This window comes from Cinclus cinclus, chromosome 5 (assembly GCF_963662255.1).
Source record: "Cinclus cinclus chromosome 5, bCinCin1.1, whole genome shotgun sequence".
NCBI classification, from domain to species: domain Eukaryota; kingdom Metazoa; phylum Chordata; class Aves; order Passeriformes; family Cinclidae; genus Cinclus; species Cinclus cinclus.
The window spans coordinates 42,880,834-42,900,237 of NC_085050.1; the positions used below are offsets into that span (position 1 = coordinate 42,880,834).

At 38.4% G+C, this 19,404-nt stretch overlaps 1 protein-coding gene across 1 annotated transcript in view; it reads left to right on the forward strand.

Moving 5' to 3' along the window:
- The window catches only part of DCHS2 (dachsous cadherin-related 2), a 103,926-nt gene that overhangs the window by 72,605 nt on the left and 11,917 nt on the right, over nt 1-19,404 (forward strand). Inside the window, 10 exon segments of the mRNA XM_062493647.1 lie at nt 56-231; nt 641-740; nt 1,918-2,075; nt 3,191-4,025; nt 4,927-5,166; nt 9,124-9,258; nt 9,503-9,712; nt 10,932-11,789; nt 16,502-16,573; nt 18,460-18,710. Coding sequence (XP_062349631.1) covers nt 56-231; nt 641-740; nt 1,918-2,075; nt 3,191-4,025; nt 4,927-5,166; nt 9,124-9,258; nt 9,503-9,712; nt 10,932-11,789; nt 16,502-16,573; nt 18,460-18,710 — 3,035 coding nt within the window.

The following is a 19,404-nucleotide window of genomic DNA, read 5'->3' on the forward strand; positions in this document are numbered from 1 at the left end:
CTAGCACACAGTAAATGCCTAACTCCATTTCTCCCCCCTTTTCCTTGGCCGTCAGGTGAAATCATAAACTGGGCGGCGCTGGACCGCGAGGAGCGGGCGCACCACATGCTGCGGGTGCTGGTGACGGACGCGGGCCGGCCCCGGCGCAGCGCCACGGCCGCCGTGCTCATCTCCGTGCGCGACCGCAACGACAACGCGCCGCGCTTCCCGCAGGGGGCGCTGCGCCGACAGGTGGGGGGGAACCGCGCGGGCACCGCGCAGAGCGCAGCGCCGCCCCTCGGCCGCACCTCGCCCCGGGACCTGCGGGTCCTCCCAAACTGGGGCGCCGCGCGCTGCCAGGTCTAAGGGATAACACGAGCATGATGCTATTCTTGTGTGCGGTGGGATCCCTTTTGATTTCGGGCCTCCAAGTTTGCCATAGTAAAGATATTTGAGCTAGCGCTCTTAGCAGATCACGACAGAGGGTTGCTAGAACTATGTTGTTAGCCATCTACTGAAATGCTCATTGCACTCACGGTAAATATAGCTAAAATGGAAAATAGAGCAGCAGCTAAACTCTCGTGTTATGGCAAGGGACTTGTTTAAAGACTGGCTTTTTCCATGTATAATTGCAAATCATTTACAAGCTGCTTGGTGACAGGTTTTGGAAGGGCAGCCATCAGGGACACTTGTTGCCACCATCTTTGCAAAGGACTTCGATTCTGGAAACAACAGTGTTGTATTATATTCAGTAGAATCAGGTAAGAATTTAAAGGGTTATTAATACAAAAAGATACATTAAAATAACTAGCATTTTAAAAAAGCCATGTATAATACAAGGTTTTATGTTTATTTTGTGCCTGGTAGAATAAAGCTGCCTTTGTAAATAGAAATCAGCACCATCATGAGTCTTACAAAATATCTAAGGAAGTGCAATCAGCTGCCTTTCCTCCCTTCACTTTCTGCCCTATCTTTCACAGGGTTTAATTGCCTTTGTGGCTGGCCAGAGAGTGTTCAAACAGCATTCAGAAAATATTAGGACCATGATCTTGTACTGTACAGTTTTGTATTTAAATCAATTGGTTAACATCTTAAAAGAAAAATTATCTCCCTTTCCCATGACCGGTTGAAAATTTTCCTGCTAAAATAACAGTTTGTGACAGTCTGAGACAGGGATCAGAGGGATAATCTGGACAAACAATGAGGTTTGTGGCTTTTAGTTCAGGTTTCACCCTTTGTTTAGCGCTGTGTTAACCTGACATAGTGTGGCCACTTAAAAACACTTCTCTTTAGTTTTCCCCATAATTTCTACATGTAATAGTTACCCTCTGGGGTAAGCTGTAGGATGCAGTTTTGTTTGCAGTGAAATTAATGACAGAGTAGTCCTAAATTAAAACATGAGTGGGACCTGGGACATTAATACTGGTAGGAGACATAGATGTGAGCACAAGCAAGGCAGGTGGCATCACTGCAGTCAGAGTGTATTGTAGGGGTCAACAGTGCTCTTTGCTGGCCCCATAATCTGTGAGTCACAGGAGGTACTTTAACCCTTTGTGCCAGTTTGGAGACTAAGACTTATTTCTTTCTCTGGCCTTGTCTGCCTAGATTAGAAGTAGGAGGACCAGTCCTGGGCTATCTGTTGCCCTCCTAATGCACACACCAGTGGTGTGTAAAGTTGGTACTAAACTGGGCAGTTGCTTTAGTACTCAGTGGAGTTTCTCTCTATATTTTTCTAAATCCACATTAAGTGATTTATTGTAACTGTGTATTCAATGAAAGAAGAGGCGGTAAACCAAACAAACCAGAGAGATCCAAATGAGTGCAGCAGGTTCCTTTCTTCGGGGTCCTGCTCTTTTTCACTGTTCATTGCAATGTTCAGTACTATGGAGGCAAGCTGCTACTGATTTGCAATAACACATATCCATTTTTGCCACACAGAAGAGGATATAGGATACTTCCAGATTGATGCTGTCAATGGAGAGTTAAGAACAACCCAGCCTCTGTCACATGCTGAGAGATCTGACTACAAAATTATGATCACAGCCAAGGACCAGGGGATGCCTTCACTTCAAGGACGTGCTGCTCTTTATATCCAGGTACTTATTTACGTTGTACAGATAGAACAATCATGTTAAATGCTTAGTTTCTTTGAAGAAAAAAAAAAAACATTTTTGGAAGAAGGTTGGGAAATAAAATGAAAAAGGAAAACGTTCAAAACTGTAAGCACCTTGCCTTATGGTAATTTTCCTTAGCTGTTTTTCTGTTGAGGGAGGAAATGAGAGAGCAGACTCATTTTGATTTGTTAAGAATCCACAACAGCATTCTGGATCATCTTGCAAATTGACAATGCTTGTGATTTAGTAGGAAACACTAGAAGTAGGAGGAAAATGTGCAGGTAGGCAGAAAAAAACCCAAATATCAAGTGGGACTGAAAATAAGGAAGAGAGTAGACATTTTTTGTTTTCTTCACAAAGTTGCTTTCTTTTCTAAATTCTGTCTCTATAACCTTTTATAAATATATCTCATTTCTTTGTGCTGGTTTATACAGGGCTGCTCTTCATGGGAGTGTGAAATGCAGCATGTGCTCATTCCATAGCCAGCCACCTGCTGTTCATCAAGCCACAGTGGGGCTGCTTTGTCCAGGCCATCTGTGCACTCCTCTGTCAGAGGCTGAATGTCATTGAGGCTGCTATTTTTTTCACCCTAAAAATGGTTAATTTTGTAGTAACATGCATCAGTACAGGCAAGGCAAATGCTGTTCCCACAGTTAAAGAGAGTTAAAGGACTCCTCTCCCTGAGCAATGGGAGAAATAACGGGTGATGAACTGACTGTAGCCCCCATTCCCTGTCTCCCTGCACCCCTGGAGAAGGAGGCAGAGCTGGGAAGGAGGGAGGGGTGAGGGGAAGGTGTGTTTTTAAGGTCTGACTTCTCATTATTCTGCTCTGATTTTGTTAGCAATAGGTTCAGTTAACATCTCTAATTCTAGTCTGTTTTGGCTAACTTTGTGATGGTATTTGCCGAGTGATCTTTCCTGATCCTTATCTCAGCTCATGAACCTTCATTATGTTTTCTGTCTCCAGTCCAGTGGCAGAGGGGAGTGATAAAGTAGCTTTGCTGGTACCTGGCATCCAGCCAGGGTCAGCCCACTACATGTTACGATATTCGTAATAACCATGGAACAATATTGCAGTCTTTGTGTTTTGATTGCAGGTGATCCCACTTCCCGACGGGAGATCTGGCTTCTCTCAAGACTTCAAGCACTTTGTCGTACCTGAAAATTTTAAACCTTCACAAGTGTTGGATTCTCTGAAGGCACCGAGTAACCATCTAGCACTTAACAGGAAGCTGCTTTTCAGTATTGTTAAAGATGATAATGCTCATTTTGAAATAGACAGCTTGACAGGAGAACTTTATCTTTCCAAGGAGCTTGACTATGAGACAGATTCACACTTTTTTTTGCAAGTTATTATAAAGGATTATAATAATCCCCCACAAAATAGCACTGTCTTCCTAAGTATTGATGTAGAAGATAAGAATGATCATTCTCCGTATTTTCAAGATGACTCTGTAGTGATTGGCATAGAAGAAAATGTACCTGTTGGCACTCTAGTTTACACATTCAGTGCAAAGGATGGAGATGGCAGTTTTCTGAACAGCAAGATAGAGTATTCCTTAGAAATTAGTAACATGGGTGAAAATCAATTTCTTATTCACCCTTTGTATGGTACCTTGACCACAGCTTCTCCACTAGACAGGGAGATTACTAGTTCTGTGATCTTGACAGTATTTGCAGAAGACCAGGCAATAAATCTGACTGATCGTCGGCTGGATTCCCTGGCTGTGAAAATTGTTATTTTAGATATCAATGACAACAGTCCCAGTTTTATGTCTTCACCTCTTTCCTATGTCATGGAGGATGTAGAGGTGGGCTTCCTTGTACACCATGTAATTGCAAAGGATCCTGATGAGGGAAGAAATGGACAAGTTACTTATCACATTCTTTCAGGCAATGAAAACAAAGCATTTGTACTGGATAAAATCACAGGTACTGTAACTTCTCTTCTCTGGCCTTTCTTGTGTTGTGATTCTCACAGTAACATTGGAAGTGCATACCATGCAATAGTGAAATACCACAGTGTGACACTCTGCCCAGGTGACTTACTGTCCTCAGTGGTGATTGCCTTGGGCAGAGCACCACATGAGCAGGGCAGTACAGCACACAGCAGTCAAGCTCTGTGAAACTCAGCTCAAAAATTTTGGCATAACACTTTTACTGTGTTATGTGGATGTACTGGGGCATTACACAAAGGAAGGTGGGAAGAAAACACTTGTGGTGAAATAATTCATTCTGATTTTGGCATGATGCATACTTAAAGCATGTGCGCACATGTATGTTATGATATGTACACATGAGGAAAGGCAAAGTTGAGATCAAGGAGTCTGCATTACACTGTGGGTGCAGTGTGTTCAGTGGAGGCTCAAAGTGCTGATGAATTTCATTCTTCAGCCCTCTGAAATTTTCAAGTTTCTAAATATCATACTGTGTTCTCACAAATGCAAATACCACCTTAATAGTTGTAATATTTTCTGGTTCCTATTCTGATTTTGAATTCATTAGGTGATGCAGCTGACACTGCATAACTTACGTGCAAAAGACAAATATGTAACTTAAATAAAGTCTGAAAGTTAAACTCAGAGTTAGATAAAAAAGCAATCTCTCAACTACACATGAATTTTCCATGAATCCAAATTTCCCTGGATGACAAAGGCAGTATTTCTGGGCCAATTAAGACTTTAGAGGTAATCACAGGTAATGAGTGACTGCAAAGTCTGTAAGCCTTGCAGCAGTGGCATAGTGATGGTACATTGAAGCTGTGAGTGCTGGAACAACTAGGATCCTGACCTGGACCAGGATACTTTTTAAAAACCTTTCCTCTTTAAATTAGGACTCTTAACTACAGCCCAATTTCTAGACCGTGAGGTTCAGGAGCGCTACAGTTTGACAGTCATAGCTCTTGATGACGGCAGCCCACCTCTCTCTGCCACACAAGTCCTAACCATCATTGTTCTTGATGTGAATGATGAGACCCCAGTATTTCTGAAGCAACTTTATGAGACTGCAGTTCATGAAAATCAAGATCCAGGGGAGTTTGTCCTAAGAGTGGAGGCTGTGGACCGAGATGCAGGTAATTTCTGTCCTTTTGCTTAAAATTTACTTGTGGACCAATTCAGTCTTGATGCCTTGCATGTACAGTTGTTGTGCTTTCCCCAAGGTAATGTATGACTTCTGAGTTTTCAAAATACAAGTTTTGTTTCAGACTCTCAATCTTTAATTGGAGCTTGGAGGTATGCTGACTTGCAGCTCTGATGGGTATATTAAATATAAAATGTGTTCTTGTGTGACACACCGTATTATATGTTTCTCATTAAGAAAGCCAGTATGTTCTGGTTATAAATAAATGTACAACATTCAACTCAAAGTTAATATCTGAACATTTTGTCACTCTCAATCAGAGCATTTTGAATAGTTTTAAAGCAGTTCACTAGTAAAGAGTCCTGGTTTTGTAACAGAACCAGCAAATATGCACTCATCTTTTCTGACCAGAGAGGGGCACTGTAATCCAAGATTTTCCAGTTGGTTGAGCTATGAAGGGCTAGTGGAAGTGGCCCTATATTTTAAGTAGGCTTTTAGATGCTGTAGAGTGTTAATGCATTGCTTTTCAAAAATACACAGAATGGATTAATAAGTTGTGGGGATGGTTCATCTCCTCAGTGAATCACATGTAAGGACTAAACCTGAGCGAGTCTGCTAAGCAACAAAAAATTCCCTCCAGTTCTTCAACTACCTGCTCTTTTGAACTATCTAAAATGCATAGCATATGATGTTTCAGGTAGTCCATATGCTGGACTACTAGTTATACAAGATCTGTGTGATAAATAATAAAATCTGGAAAGCAAGTTAAATATTAAAATACTGCTGTCTTTGGCGCAAAAGTAGTCTCAACTCTGTAAATGACTTCATTTTTAATGTGACTTCACTTTCTGTACTTTCTTTAGAATTGTATAAGACTGTGCTATCCTAAAAGCAGATAATGGAACTTGTTAACAAAATAATCTTCTGTATTCAGTAAGATTTGTAATTTTACTGTAGAGCACATATTGATTACAAAAGACTGATGTGAGCTCAATGCAGATATTATATAGAAAAGACATTTTCCCACAAGTATGTAAAGTATTTAGAAATTAGGAATGGGTATGTTATGTCTGTTATGTTCTCCATAACAGCTGAGCTGTACTGCAGTCTGCCTCTGTATCTCACTCTTCCAAATATTTTCTTTCTTTTGTGGATTGTGAAAAAAGATGATACTTGAAGAAAAGTTTGGGAGATAAAGGAGACAACTGAGAATTTGCTTGAATCCTTCTCCCTCCTTTTCTATCACTTGTATTTTTTTCACATCCTCTGGGAAATAGAGCAGAAAGGAAATGTCCAGAGCAGTTAGTGGGAGGGACTCTGGGTGGCTTGGCAGGCTGGAGAGGAAGGACATTTCAAGTGTACTGTGCAGACACTTTGAGCTGGAGCACTGTTGTGGCTGGTGGTTCCTTCCTGTTATTTTTTTAAAGTACATTTTCCAGTAACCACAGTCATTCTGTTGGGTCTTTTTCTCACATTTATGTGATTTGGCCCTGTGTCATGAGTATGTAATCGTATTGTTTCAAATTAATATTGAAATTATGTTCATAATGTAAGAAAATTTAATTTATATATGAGTCATAAATATAAATAAATATAATGCTACTCACTTTTCTTATGTTTTTGGAACACAGTATTTTGAATAAGATAACTCCTGGAATGGTGGGGTTTTTTTGTTTTTTTTGTTTTTTTACATCATATATTTGTTTTACACACTCTTTAAATTGCAGTTCATATCCCAGTAATATTTGCATAGTCTCAGTGGAGGACTTTCTCCCATCACTCTTTTTTGTTCATATGTTCCTTGAGTTACTGCTGGGAGGAACCAGTTATTATCAAACTTTTATTTTATTTTCCTTTCTATTTCATTCTCTTTGACTGGAAGAGTATCTTTTTTGGGAGGAAATCACAAGTAAAATTTCTGACTTTGGAATGGCTTTCTTTCAAATTAATATCCCTGAAACGTTTTTTTCCACTACCTCCCACCTCCACATTTCAACAGCTGCACTTACTACATCTCTCTATTGCCTGACTTTGGGAGCCTTTAGGGAGCCCTCTATGCCCTCACCCCCACACAGCCGGCATCTGACAGCTCAACATCAGTAAATGCAAGCGTAAAAGATGTCAGCATTGGAAAATATGCTTGTTGGAAAAGTATGCATGGGAAAGCAAAGATACAAGCACTACATTTAAGTTTATGTCAGGGTTTTTGCTTGAGGTAGGTCTTTGCAGAAGAACTGAACTAGCATTTGGCAAGGTCTCCTTTTAAGCTGATGTGCACCTCTGTGGTTTAATAGGTATGTCTGGAGCCTTAGGAGATAAATCTTAAAAGGTTAATAGGAACCATTGACTTCAAGTTACGAGACAGGGCTTATTGCCATTCATTAGACATTATTGTAAAGCCCTATAAAGATGAGACTTGAATCTGAATTTGGGGCAGGGGGGACGTTTTTTATTTATGTTTGTAATTTCAGCCCCTAAAATGTGATCAGTGCTACTGAATAATTAACCAGCAGGTTGGATTGAGTGCAAATGTGCTAGCTGCTCTGCTGTGGTGTGTGAATGTGTAAAGTCAGTGTGCTCCTCTCCTGGGCAGGGTGTGCAGCTTTTTCATAATGCTACTTTACCTCCTAGCAGTTGCATATAGGAAAAAAGTCAGTAAATGCTTGGTAAATAAATGTAATTAAGATGTCACGTACCTGTGTTCTTTAAGGGTAAAAAGTTTTAACTTCAGCATTGTGTGAATAGTCAACTTGGATGGCACCCATTTGTTTTCAGCACTGGTTGTGAATAGTGTGCATTGTGGAATCTGCCAGAGAAGGTGCTGGGCTGAAGCAGCTCAGCTGCAGGAGGCAGAAAGCTAATAGTATGAGACTTGCAGTTTTGTGGGTTTTCTTCTTTTATCTGAAGCATACTGGTGATAAAGGATAGAACTGTGAATAGCTTTTAAAATTTAGTTGAATGTTATCTGATATGGGCAGATCAGATAAATATATGTTTGAAGCCTTTGAAGACATTCATCTTGATTGTCTTCACTGATGTGATTTTTCTTTCTACTTCTGTGAAGCTGAAAGGATTTCTGTAAGTAATTTTTTCTTCTCCGTGTATTGTATGAATATGTCCATCCCTTGACTTAGTATAGGTGCAAACACATTAACACTAGTAATTCTCTTAATCAAATTTCAGTAGTGCTGTCAGCCACTTAACAAAGCTATTCAAAGGCAAATGAAGTTGAGTACGTTAAAAACTGTAGGCTGTTTTTACTCTTGCATGGGTGTTTCTCCACCAACTCTAGTGCAGATTGTGCTTGACTGCAGCAGATGAGAACAAGCAGGCAGTGTTTGACATTGAATAGGAGTTTTCGTATGTCTAGATGTGTCATGTAAGTTTTCAGGTGTACCAACTGTCCCTGCCCTACTAACAGACTAATTCTGGGTGGGAAAAACACAGAATGGTTGAATGGAACATAGGAAAATTTTCAAAAAAAAAATAAGGGCACAGTATTCAAACCTTTTGGGTATAATGTAGGTTTAAAGGTAATTAAAGACTCATTAAAGGTAGTAGTAAGTGTGATGGAGATGACATACTTTATGACATTATATTATATCTATATATTTAGACATTATAACAGAGGATGTTAAAACTAGAAGAAATATGACAGGAATTATCTTACAACCATAATAGCTAAGAATGTTGAGTCTCATTTCCTGTTCAACTAAGATGGGCAACTTTGAAAGAAAGGTTTATAAAAGCTTGTACAGTTTTAGCCTATTTTGTAGAGAAAGATGGGAAGGCTAATATCGCTGCATTATATACAAATGGTAGGTCTGATCAGGAACTATATGGAATTGTCATTCAGAACAACTTGTAGGGAGAAGAAATAGAGAATTAAGTAGACCTGAATGTGAAGAGAGAAACTGTGTTTTACTAAGACTGCCATTCTGTTTTTAAGGGCTGAATTCCTTCCTTCAGTATGAAATCCTACCAGGAGCTGGTTATGAGAAATTCAAGATGAACTCAGACAGTGGAGAACTCAAAACAGCTGAATCACTGGACAGGGAAGCCCAAGAGATTTTCAGTATAAAAGGTAGTAGTGTGAAATATCTATGAATGCCTCTAGAGTGGGAAATGAGAGTGAGTGAGGTGTTACTATCAGCATTACTTTTTTCATGCCTTCTGAATTAGATGCAAGTGAGAAGATTTTCCAGTGCAGAAGAGCATACGCCTTTTGCATATCACAATTAACTCTCCTACTCTGATCTTATTAAAGAACATCCATTGTTGCACCCACAGCTACTAAATGAAATTTGCTTTCTTTTTATTGATCTTAGTTTTGGTTCGGGACAGTGGAACCCCATCGCTGTCAAGCACAGTGACAGTAATCTTCACAGTGCTGGATGAAAATGATCACTCTCCCACATTTCTTCTTCCTCCCTCTGAGGTCTTTATTCCAGAGAACCAGCAGCCTTCTGTTGTTTATATTATTCAGGCTGTAGATATGGATGCTGGCAGTAATGGAGCTCTAAGATACAAAATAATTGGTAAGTTACATTCCATCATTTTGTTAATATAAGTCAGGGAGTATATAAGCAGCAGCACCCAAGTTTTAGACTAGTCTTGACTTTACCAGGCCTCCCTAGCTCCCATCTTGTCTGCTTCTTTTGTGGGGAAAATAAAAGAGATCTTTCACCATTTTGTCAGCACTAATAAGCACTTGCCAGGCATACTTTCATTCTGCTTTCTGGATTTGAAATAGTGCAGAAGAGAAAAACAAAAAAATACCTAATGCTGGAATGAGACATTAATAATGAAGGTATAATTTTGTCCTTTTTGTTATAATTGTAGAAGTCTGAATGTAAATATGCCCTTGAAAATATACCAAAGAATTAATTGAATTTTATTTATTTAGTGCTGTTTATTAAATTTTATTTATTGAGAAGTTCTTTCACCCAGCAATTAGTGGTGTCATAGTTGGCTTCCATCTTGCCAAACTCTCCCTGTGTCCACTATGCCATTGTAAGCTCCATAGCTGTTCAAAGCCTCCTGTAGTATCTTTGGACAAATACAAGTTTGCAATGCTTACTTTGGTTTGTGGCTCTCAGCAATAGCTCAGGTATAGGCAGAGATGAAAAACCAACACGTATCTCTTTGAAGAAACAATTACAAATTCCTTTCCTTTCTTGGTTTTAATGTTGTGATCTTCTATGCCATTTAATTTAGTAACCTTTGGTCTTTCTGCGTGTTATGTATGTATGCCATTCACTGTTACTAAAAATGCTGACTTTTCAGTTGACTGCTTCATATTTATTCCTAGTGCCCCCAAATCACAGCCTTGCAGAACTCTTGAATTCCAAGAGATGGAAGAGAAGAGAGCTAGGAGCAAGCAACTGCAGTTGTCAGCAATGCTTTATAGTTTTGTGGAATATGTAACTAAGGTTGGGAAAAGGTCACTTCATACAGCAGCAGAGATGCATGAGGTTTCATAAGGTGGGCTGGTTTGGGAGAAAAGATAGGCATTTGGCCAAATAGCCAGTCTGTAAATTGATATGACATTCTGCATTTGCTCTCATTGCGGCTGACTGATTTTAATGAAATGCAGGTTTTAATTTGTATGAGAAATAATATATGTGAAAGGCACATGAGCACACCAGCTGTATGAGCAATTGGACCTTGTTATTGCAATTAGCAGAGAGCATTCACAAGGGGTTCTTTTTAAAAAGTAGTTGTTTGTGATCATTTCATTTTTTATGTGTTTGAAAGGTGGAAATGTTGGAGAATACTTCACTCTAAATAACACGTCAGGCAAGCTGCTGGTCACTCGTAGCTTAGACAGAGAAGATATCAGCAATTTCACTCTTGTAATTGAGTGCCATGACCTAGGCAGTCCCTCAAGAAGCTCCACTGCACAGCTCTGTGTAACAGTCTTGGATGAAAATGATCACAGCCCATTGTTCGCTGAGACCCAATATCAAATCTCTGTGATAGAAGACCTGGAGGAAGGCTCAGCCATCCTGGACCTCTCTGCTTCTGACAAAGATGCTGGCCTGAATGGTGAAATTATGTACTCCCTCATTGATGACACCTATGGAGCATTTGCAATCGATAGTGTCAAGGGATCCATCATTACTACAAAGGCACTGGACCGGGAGACCAAGTCCCAGTACACATTTAGGGCTGTGGCAAGTGACTGTAGCACCTATTTTCCAAGGAGCGCCACTGTCCGTGTTGTGGTGCATGTTGATGATGTCAATGACAACGATCCCACTTTTTTACAGAATCCTATCAGCATCTTTGTGCCTGCTGAAACTGCTGTGAATGAAACAGTAGCCACTGTGAGAGCAGAGGATGTGGATCTGGGATCAAATGGAGCTATTGTTTTTAATTTGATGATGGCAGAAACTCTATTTCAGATCAATACGAAAACAGGTGACATCATTCTTCAGAAGCCCTTGGCATCCAAGGACTTCAGTACCCAGCTGCTAGTGACAGCATCAGATCAAGGCATCGCACCTCGAACAGCCACAGCTGTGGTCATTATCTTTACAGAAGAGCAAGAGGAGGTGATCTCGTTTAGCCACAGGCTGTATGAAGCATGTGTGCCTGAGAACAGTGCAGCAGGTGGGCATGAAATCCCTCTTCTTGGAGTCACTAATCTCCCCTCCTTTTGGAATGGTAATTGTAATGAATAGTATAGGGAAACCTTTTTTTTTTCTCTGCAGCAACACTGAAAAGCTAATGTGGATGTAGCCAATACCTGTTTGCCCCTTTCCAGTGCACCAGCATGAAAAAGATGCAATGGAGGAGACATTGTCTTCAGTGGGTTCATTCGTTTAGCAAAATTACTTTAATGATGGGTGGACAGCATTTACTTGTTGTTTCACTGGGCAGTGCACACAAGCTCAGATGAGTTGAGTGTTGGGAACCAGTTGCAACCTGGCATTTCTTGTTTTCAAAATACCCTTCACAAACTGTAGTAGCTTTCAAAAATACCCTACTGAAGTTTTGCACTTTGCAGAATACGGAGAAGTGGGAGTAGGATGGGGTAGAGAAGATTGGAGGCTGTTGGTACCTGGTCACTTGGACAGGCTTCTACTGTGTCTCTCTAGGTAGAGACTGCACTATGGAATTCTGCTTGTAGACAAAGAAGCTTCAGTCACAAGGTGCTTACAGATTTATTCGGATTTGTTCTGGATATTTATGAGAATTACTGCTTTGCTTTTTATCATTGAAAGAACATTAGTAGTTATGCCTCCAGCCAATTAGATGTCTTTTCTTCTGCATCAGGGATTAGTTTTGTCCTGATGAGGAGCAGAAAGGAATGCCTTTCACATATTTCTATCCACAAATCTCACTATTTAATTGGCCAGGTGTATTTAGAGATCTGATTTGCACTGTATTCTCAATTCAGACAGCTCATTAGGTTCACCTTGAACAAGTAATTTATCTTTGTTATAATTCAAACTTCCCTCAGTAAAACAAAAGCATTCATTTATATCCTAATGGTTTTATGAGACTAGTGAATTCATAGATATTGAGTAGCAACCTGTGTATTGGGTTATGAATCACTAAATAAGAAATGTGTTAGTAATTTTGGAAAACCAATCAATATTCTTGGATGACTGCAAACAGAAGAGAGAAAGAAGAGTGAAGACGGCTGTTGAAGTAATTACAGCTGTGTTATTCAACCATTCCTTTGTGCTTGTTCGGGACTACAAGCCAAATTTTCAAACTGTCTCATTTAACAAAAGAGAATAAAGATCAGAGCTTTATGGCAATGCTCTGATTGTAGATTTTTTTCAGTGTAGATGAGTTCCATGATCAGGCTAGAAAAGCCAGCCTGAAATTACAGAAATGCCACAAGGAACCATGGTATCAGAATGCCATTGTGTTCTCCCATTCATTCTACAGAAATATAATGAAGATTCAATTTATGTTGTTTTGATTAAAGGAAATTAAGCAAAGCTTCACGGTAAACAGGAGAGTTTGATTACAAAATGTTAGTTTGTGTTTAATAATACTTCTGTTTGCTAAGAAGATCAAATTATTTTAAGAATATAAGAGATTTTACCAAATACTAGTACAGTTTGTCCCTGTTTATACTAGTTTCCTTTTTTCACAAGCATAAATAAATACCAAATATTTTACATTTCAGTGGGGAAGAAAAGCATGACTGTAATTAAAACTCTCATAGAGGTTAGCTTATAGGATAGATGTGGTCCTGGGACCCCTATGAATGTGAATGGTACCAATGTATTCAGTCCAGGAAAGATTTACATTACATACTGATTACTTGTATAGATGGTATTAATAAATGTGGCTTCTCTTCATAATATTATTTCTTCCTTAACTGATGGAGGGGAAAAATGCTATGTTTATTTTCAAAATAATAAAAAATGTGAATAATATAAATGACAAAACACCAAAGCCAGGGGTACTTAGTTTTAATTTAGTCTAAACCAATCAAATGGGTAAGTGCCTCAGGAATTGGTCCTTGTGGGCACATTTTCTTTAAGTGTTTGACCTCCAAGTTTAATGACCTTCAGAAAACCCCATTTTTCTATTTTTAAAATTTAATATTGAATATTTAATGTATTTAAATATTATAAAGTGTATTACAGCAGGCACTTAGAAGGTAATCAATAAATATTCAAGTGACTGTGCTCTTCAGAGGGTAAGAAACTTTTATTATTTATGCAGCTTTTAGTTGAATGGTTGTTTGCATAATAGTTCCTTAGAGAAATTCACCGGTAAAACTTCTTGAATCCTCTATTATATTAGGTATCAAATATGTATCCCTTCATTCTTTAAGTCACAGAATCACAGAATGAGTGAGATTGGAAGGGACCAAAAGGGTCATCTGGTCCCACCTCCCTGCTCAAGCAGGGTCATCACAGAGCACATTGCACAGGATTGTGTCCAGTTGGTTCTTGAATCATTATCTCTGTGCTCAGCTTTTCCTTTCATGATAATTAAGAGGTCTGAAAAAATAATGGCAGGGATGAACACAGATTAGATGGCAGAGGATGGGTAAAAGAGACTACTATAATGAGGACTGAAGAAAGAAGAAAATGCTACAGTGGTACAACAGCTCAGTGTGGTGCTGGTGTTAGGACATGCATATAAAAAACCCCCACATATATAAAACATATATGTCCTAACACAGAGTTCAGCAAATATTTTGGAGCTGATTTGTCCAGGAAGGTAAATGCTTTTCCCTTTGCCATGTTTTGGTTTTGAGTCTGCAGGCATAACGTTGGTGTCTAGGCTGTATAAAACAGATTGAGATACTTCCATATGCAGTCAGACTGTGATTAAACTGAAAATCCGCTACGTTTACATCACTCTTCATGTCTTTCAAAGTTTTTAACTAATCCAGAGGTCAATTGCCTAGCATTTCAATCCAATCTGACTACTTTCTGCTTTGAACCTGATCTCCCTGCTGCCTTGCTCTATCTTCAGTGCTGATCTCAGCCTCGATGTGTTTTACAGGGAGAAAGCTCCCTTTCCCTGATTTTTCTCTGTTAAGTGCTACATAATGTGACATCTGCTTGAGGCAGCTTCTGAATTGCATGTGATTGAAATGGCGAGTTCCAGAAGATGGACATTTTCTGTTGTACTTTATTTGTATAGTGCCTGTTTAAGTCACAACTGACCTCACACTTTGGTAATTTTTTTTGACAATGTGCTGCAAAAATTCATTGTTTGGAGGAATCATTTTCTGTGAAAGGTATCAGAACACAAGAGCTTTGTTCTCTGCTAAAAAGAAGTTATAGACAGTTCTATCTGTGTGAAAAACGTGGAGCTTAAAGGATTAGGATATGAAGACTCAGAAGAATAGTTTATTAACCTAAACTCTGAACAACAAGTAATCAAGTAGAAATGCTGCTGCTTACTTTATTTCTGGTAGTTTTTCTTCTTAAACACACAAGCAAACAAACAAAAAGATGGAGACGGTGTTAAAAGATAATTGGGGATATTCTTCAGAATTTGTTTTTTTTTCTCATCTTTAGCTCTGCTCTGAGGATGATGTGAATGATTGTCCTTACAGTGTTCTGTAGCAAATCAAAGTTGCTTGGCAAGAAAAATTCAACCTACAGCCCCTTATTTTAGTTCCTAAAAAACTCAGCATTCATATATCTGTCTTTACATATTGGAAAGATTAATGTTGATTCTAGAGCTTTTCCAGTAAATATCTTACAAGTACATTGTCAAGTACAGAAAATGGCATGTCAAAATTGGCATACTTTTGCTATTGACAGAGAGATTTTGAGAGCAAATAGTAAACCCCTAATAGAAAAAAATCTGTTTTTTAAAAAGTAGTATGTAACTGCTAGAATTAAAAAGGTATTGGATCGTTGCAATAGCAATATTTCCTCTCATTTTTTGTACTAAAGTATTTTCCTCTGTCATCCAGGACACTGGGTATGAGCAGTGTGTCCTTTGTGATATAATAAAATACCTAGTTGCCTCTAGTGCTGTTTGAAAGAGCTCAGGTTGCGTCATTCCATTGCAGCTTCATGGAATAAATTACTAATTTAGATTAATTAATTAATTTAGATTTAATTAAATAATTAAAAAGTTAAAATCCATGTCCATATATGCTCGACAATTTCCTAAATGACTTGAAAAGAATAATTATTTGGAGGTTTTGGTAATGGCTTTTTAACTTGATATATTTTTGTTAAATGTGATGATTCTGAGCAGGATAATTTACTGAGTTCCACATTTTCCCTTTTACTTTATTCCAAACAGGATTTTTATTTCATGTCTCCTGCATTCTATATTAAATTATTGGTGTTTTCATGTAATTTTGATTCTGTGTGAATTGACACATAGCTATGCACATAGTTTCATCTTTTCTTTCTCTTTGCCAAAAGGTGGCCACTTATAATTCTGAAGGATATTTAATTTAAGGTGCTGTTCAAAAACTCAAATTGAATCCTGATAAATGGAGAAAAAATAAACCCGTTCATTTGTGGGTAACATGATACACCAAAAATCAAAAAAAATAGATATGATTTCAGGTAAGAGAGGATTCAAATGATTCCTGTGAGTTTGCAATTAGGAAAAGTTAAATCTCATTATTTTATTTAGGCAGGTAAAGTTGTTATTAGATGTATAATTTACTGAGGAAGGAATATATACAGTTCTTTGTCTATGAATCTGTAATATAGGAAAATCATGGAGAATTATTGTTATTGTCTACTAAACTAATGAATGAGCACCTAACCTAGTACATAATTGTGCATCTGCTATTAATACCAATACTTTAAAATTAGAACAAAACCTTCTAGAGTGGACATGATGAAAACATCTTACTGCTTCCATAGGTAAATCACTTCTAACAGTAGAAGCCTATGAACACAAATTCACAGGAGAAGACATAAAATACAGCATCTTCAGTGACCAGGAAATATTCTCCATACACCCTATTACAGGTACATTTTATAATTTTTTTCAAGTGTCTGTGTGTGTGTACTTTGGAGCATTAGAAAGTTCCTACCACAAGAACAAGGACTAGATATCTTAAGAGTACTCCTTAGTAATAATTCTGTTACAATGAGCATGTCATTAATAAATCCAGCTACTGTTGTAAACTTGAGGTAAAAAGAAATTGAACACCAGTATACCTGTTTAAAACACTCAGTTCTGATTTACTGTTAATCACCAGGTGCTGGGAGTTGATGAACTACTGCTTTGTGATCCAAGGTGAGATTCCATCTTGTTTCTCATCATATAGTTTCCCAAAAACTCAATAAACAAAATACTTCAAAACACTTCTAGTGTAGACGCATTAGACTCTTGTTGATTTTAATGCTTTTTGTTTCAGCCAAACCTCAACACATTTTAAGGTCAAGTCTGTTTTTTGGGGGTTTTTTTGTGATTGTATTTGTGTTCTGCAGCAGTTCTGCTTTCACTTGCTCTTCAGTCAGGAATACCAGGTGCAGGAGAGTGGGGTGTTCCCTGTGTACATTTACATGTTCTCCTCTAAGGCTTGTAAGAGAGCACAGCTACTCTGGTTACCTCTCAGCTTCTAAACATCTGCAGTAAGTTTGCCTGCTGAATAGCTGAAGTCTCTCTTTTTGGGATGGCATACAGACAGTGTAAGCAGTTTTCTTCAGAAACAGTGTAAATAGTTTGTACCCTTAATAAATAGCTTTATCCCTGACTTTCTGGAGGCTTTAACTTCTGATTGTCTCCAGGCATCAAATGGCATACCACTAAAATAATTTTCTTAGATGAGGTGCGCTTGAAATGCATACTTTTGAGTTTCAAGTTCTTCTTATTTCACTGAAATAAAACTAGAGAGATTAGCCTTAGATTGATCTTTCACACCACCTAGGTGGTGTACCTCAAACTTGATTATTTGTTTCACTCTATGCTAGAGCCTTTCAGTTTGCTCTCCGTCATCTAGAAGTGTATTTCTTCTGCCACTGTCTGTTTTCTTTTCTCTGTAAACAGCATGTGATGTTATAAGTGTTGTGCTGAAAATAAAACACCTTTGAAATCTTTTTCTTCAAGACACAGGTCCATAAACAGTAGTTAATGTTTGCTTATCCTAGAAAATAAAACATATAAAACACTAGTTTGGAGAGCCAGAGTTGATACATTCTTATAGCCTGACTTTGGGATAACAAGATTTGTGACATCATTACTAGAAAGTCCATACAAAACTGATTTTGAATTCTAATGAAAATTAATACACAAATCAAGTATATTTTATGCTAAGATGTAATGGAGAATTATGAGTATGTTCCTAGAACATTGAAACAATGACTACGTGGAGGTGGCCAGTTGTGCCTGTCATCTCAATAAGTCTCATTATTTGTTTATTTTTGATAGAGTAACAGCTCTGGGGAGGGGGCTCACTGCATCTGGAGTGAGTGTTTTGCCTGTATGTTAGTCAGATACAGAAATTGCTGCAGCTGCTGCCTGATGTGGATTTTGATGGAGGGGTAGATGTAGCCACTGTCAGATGAGGGGTAAGAGTCTCTTCCAAGATGGTTATCTCTATCATGTGCCGAGGAGGAAACATCATGCAGACACTTGGTCTCTATTCCTCTGCTTGTAAATTGGCTTAGTTCTAGGCAATTGCCAGTGTAGTGGTGGTTGGTGAAAACTTAGCCCTCCAAGATTTTATTCAATAGCTAGCATGTTGGGGTGATGGTAGGTAGAAAAAGGACACAATGCTGAGCTTGCTGGAATTCTTTCGTGTTCAATGGTGGTGACCATGTATGTTAGGAATTTCATAACTGTATTTGTTGATGTCTTCTCCTGAATGAGTGAGTCACATCTTGAGATTTTTTTTTTTCTTGTAATAAACCAGGTGCAATCACAGTAAAGGAGCAAAGCTACCTTGATTATGAAGTTAAGTGTAAAATGCAGCTTACAATTGTGGCTGAAAATAGCTTCAATTCAGTGTTCTGTGGAGTGACCGTTTTGATTCAGGATGTGAATGACAATGCACCTAAATTTGAGCAAAGCTATTACAAAGCATCAGTATGGGAAGGCCAGAGTCCTAAAACAGACATCCTACAGGTAAGTGGAAGTATATCTTCCCGATCACAGTGCTGTAGTTAAAAAGATGTTTGGCTGATCTGTCTATCAGTACAGTCCTGCTAGGTCTGTTCTGGCCCACTCTGTCTTAAAAACTGGGAGTAGGGTTCTTGGTGTCACTATTACTCTGCTTGGATATCTAAAATATGACATGATTTTTTTTCTAGACCACATTTCAGATGAGATCATTCATTCAGGTCTGTTAAGTTGAAAGAGAATTCTGTGTCTTAATAATTTTGTACCTGGAATTTAAATTCACTTTCTTTAAAAAGTTCTATCTTGAAGCAGTTGAAAAATGCCATTCAAATCTGTGGTTCTGGTTACAGTATAGGCTGGGTCTTCTATTAATGCCTCTACTGAAAGGACTGTAGCAATAAAAATAATACTTTCTACTCATCAGGCTAGTAGAGTCTAACCCAAGTGTTCAATTTAAAATCTGATGCCTAAAGAGCAGCTTGTCTTAATTTAAATGTGCAAGCACTTCTTCCTCTGAATGGATCTGTTCTCCTAAAATGTTTCCAGCTGCCCATGTTAAAGCAAAAGAAGACATCAGCTGGACTAGAAGAACACATAATTTTCTCAGTACATGTTTTTGCATTGCAAGTCAGATCATGGTGAGGGTCATGTTAGGTAGAAAATATATCCCCTCTCTAGAGAATAAATAAATAAATAAATA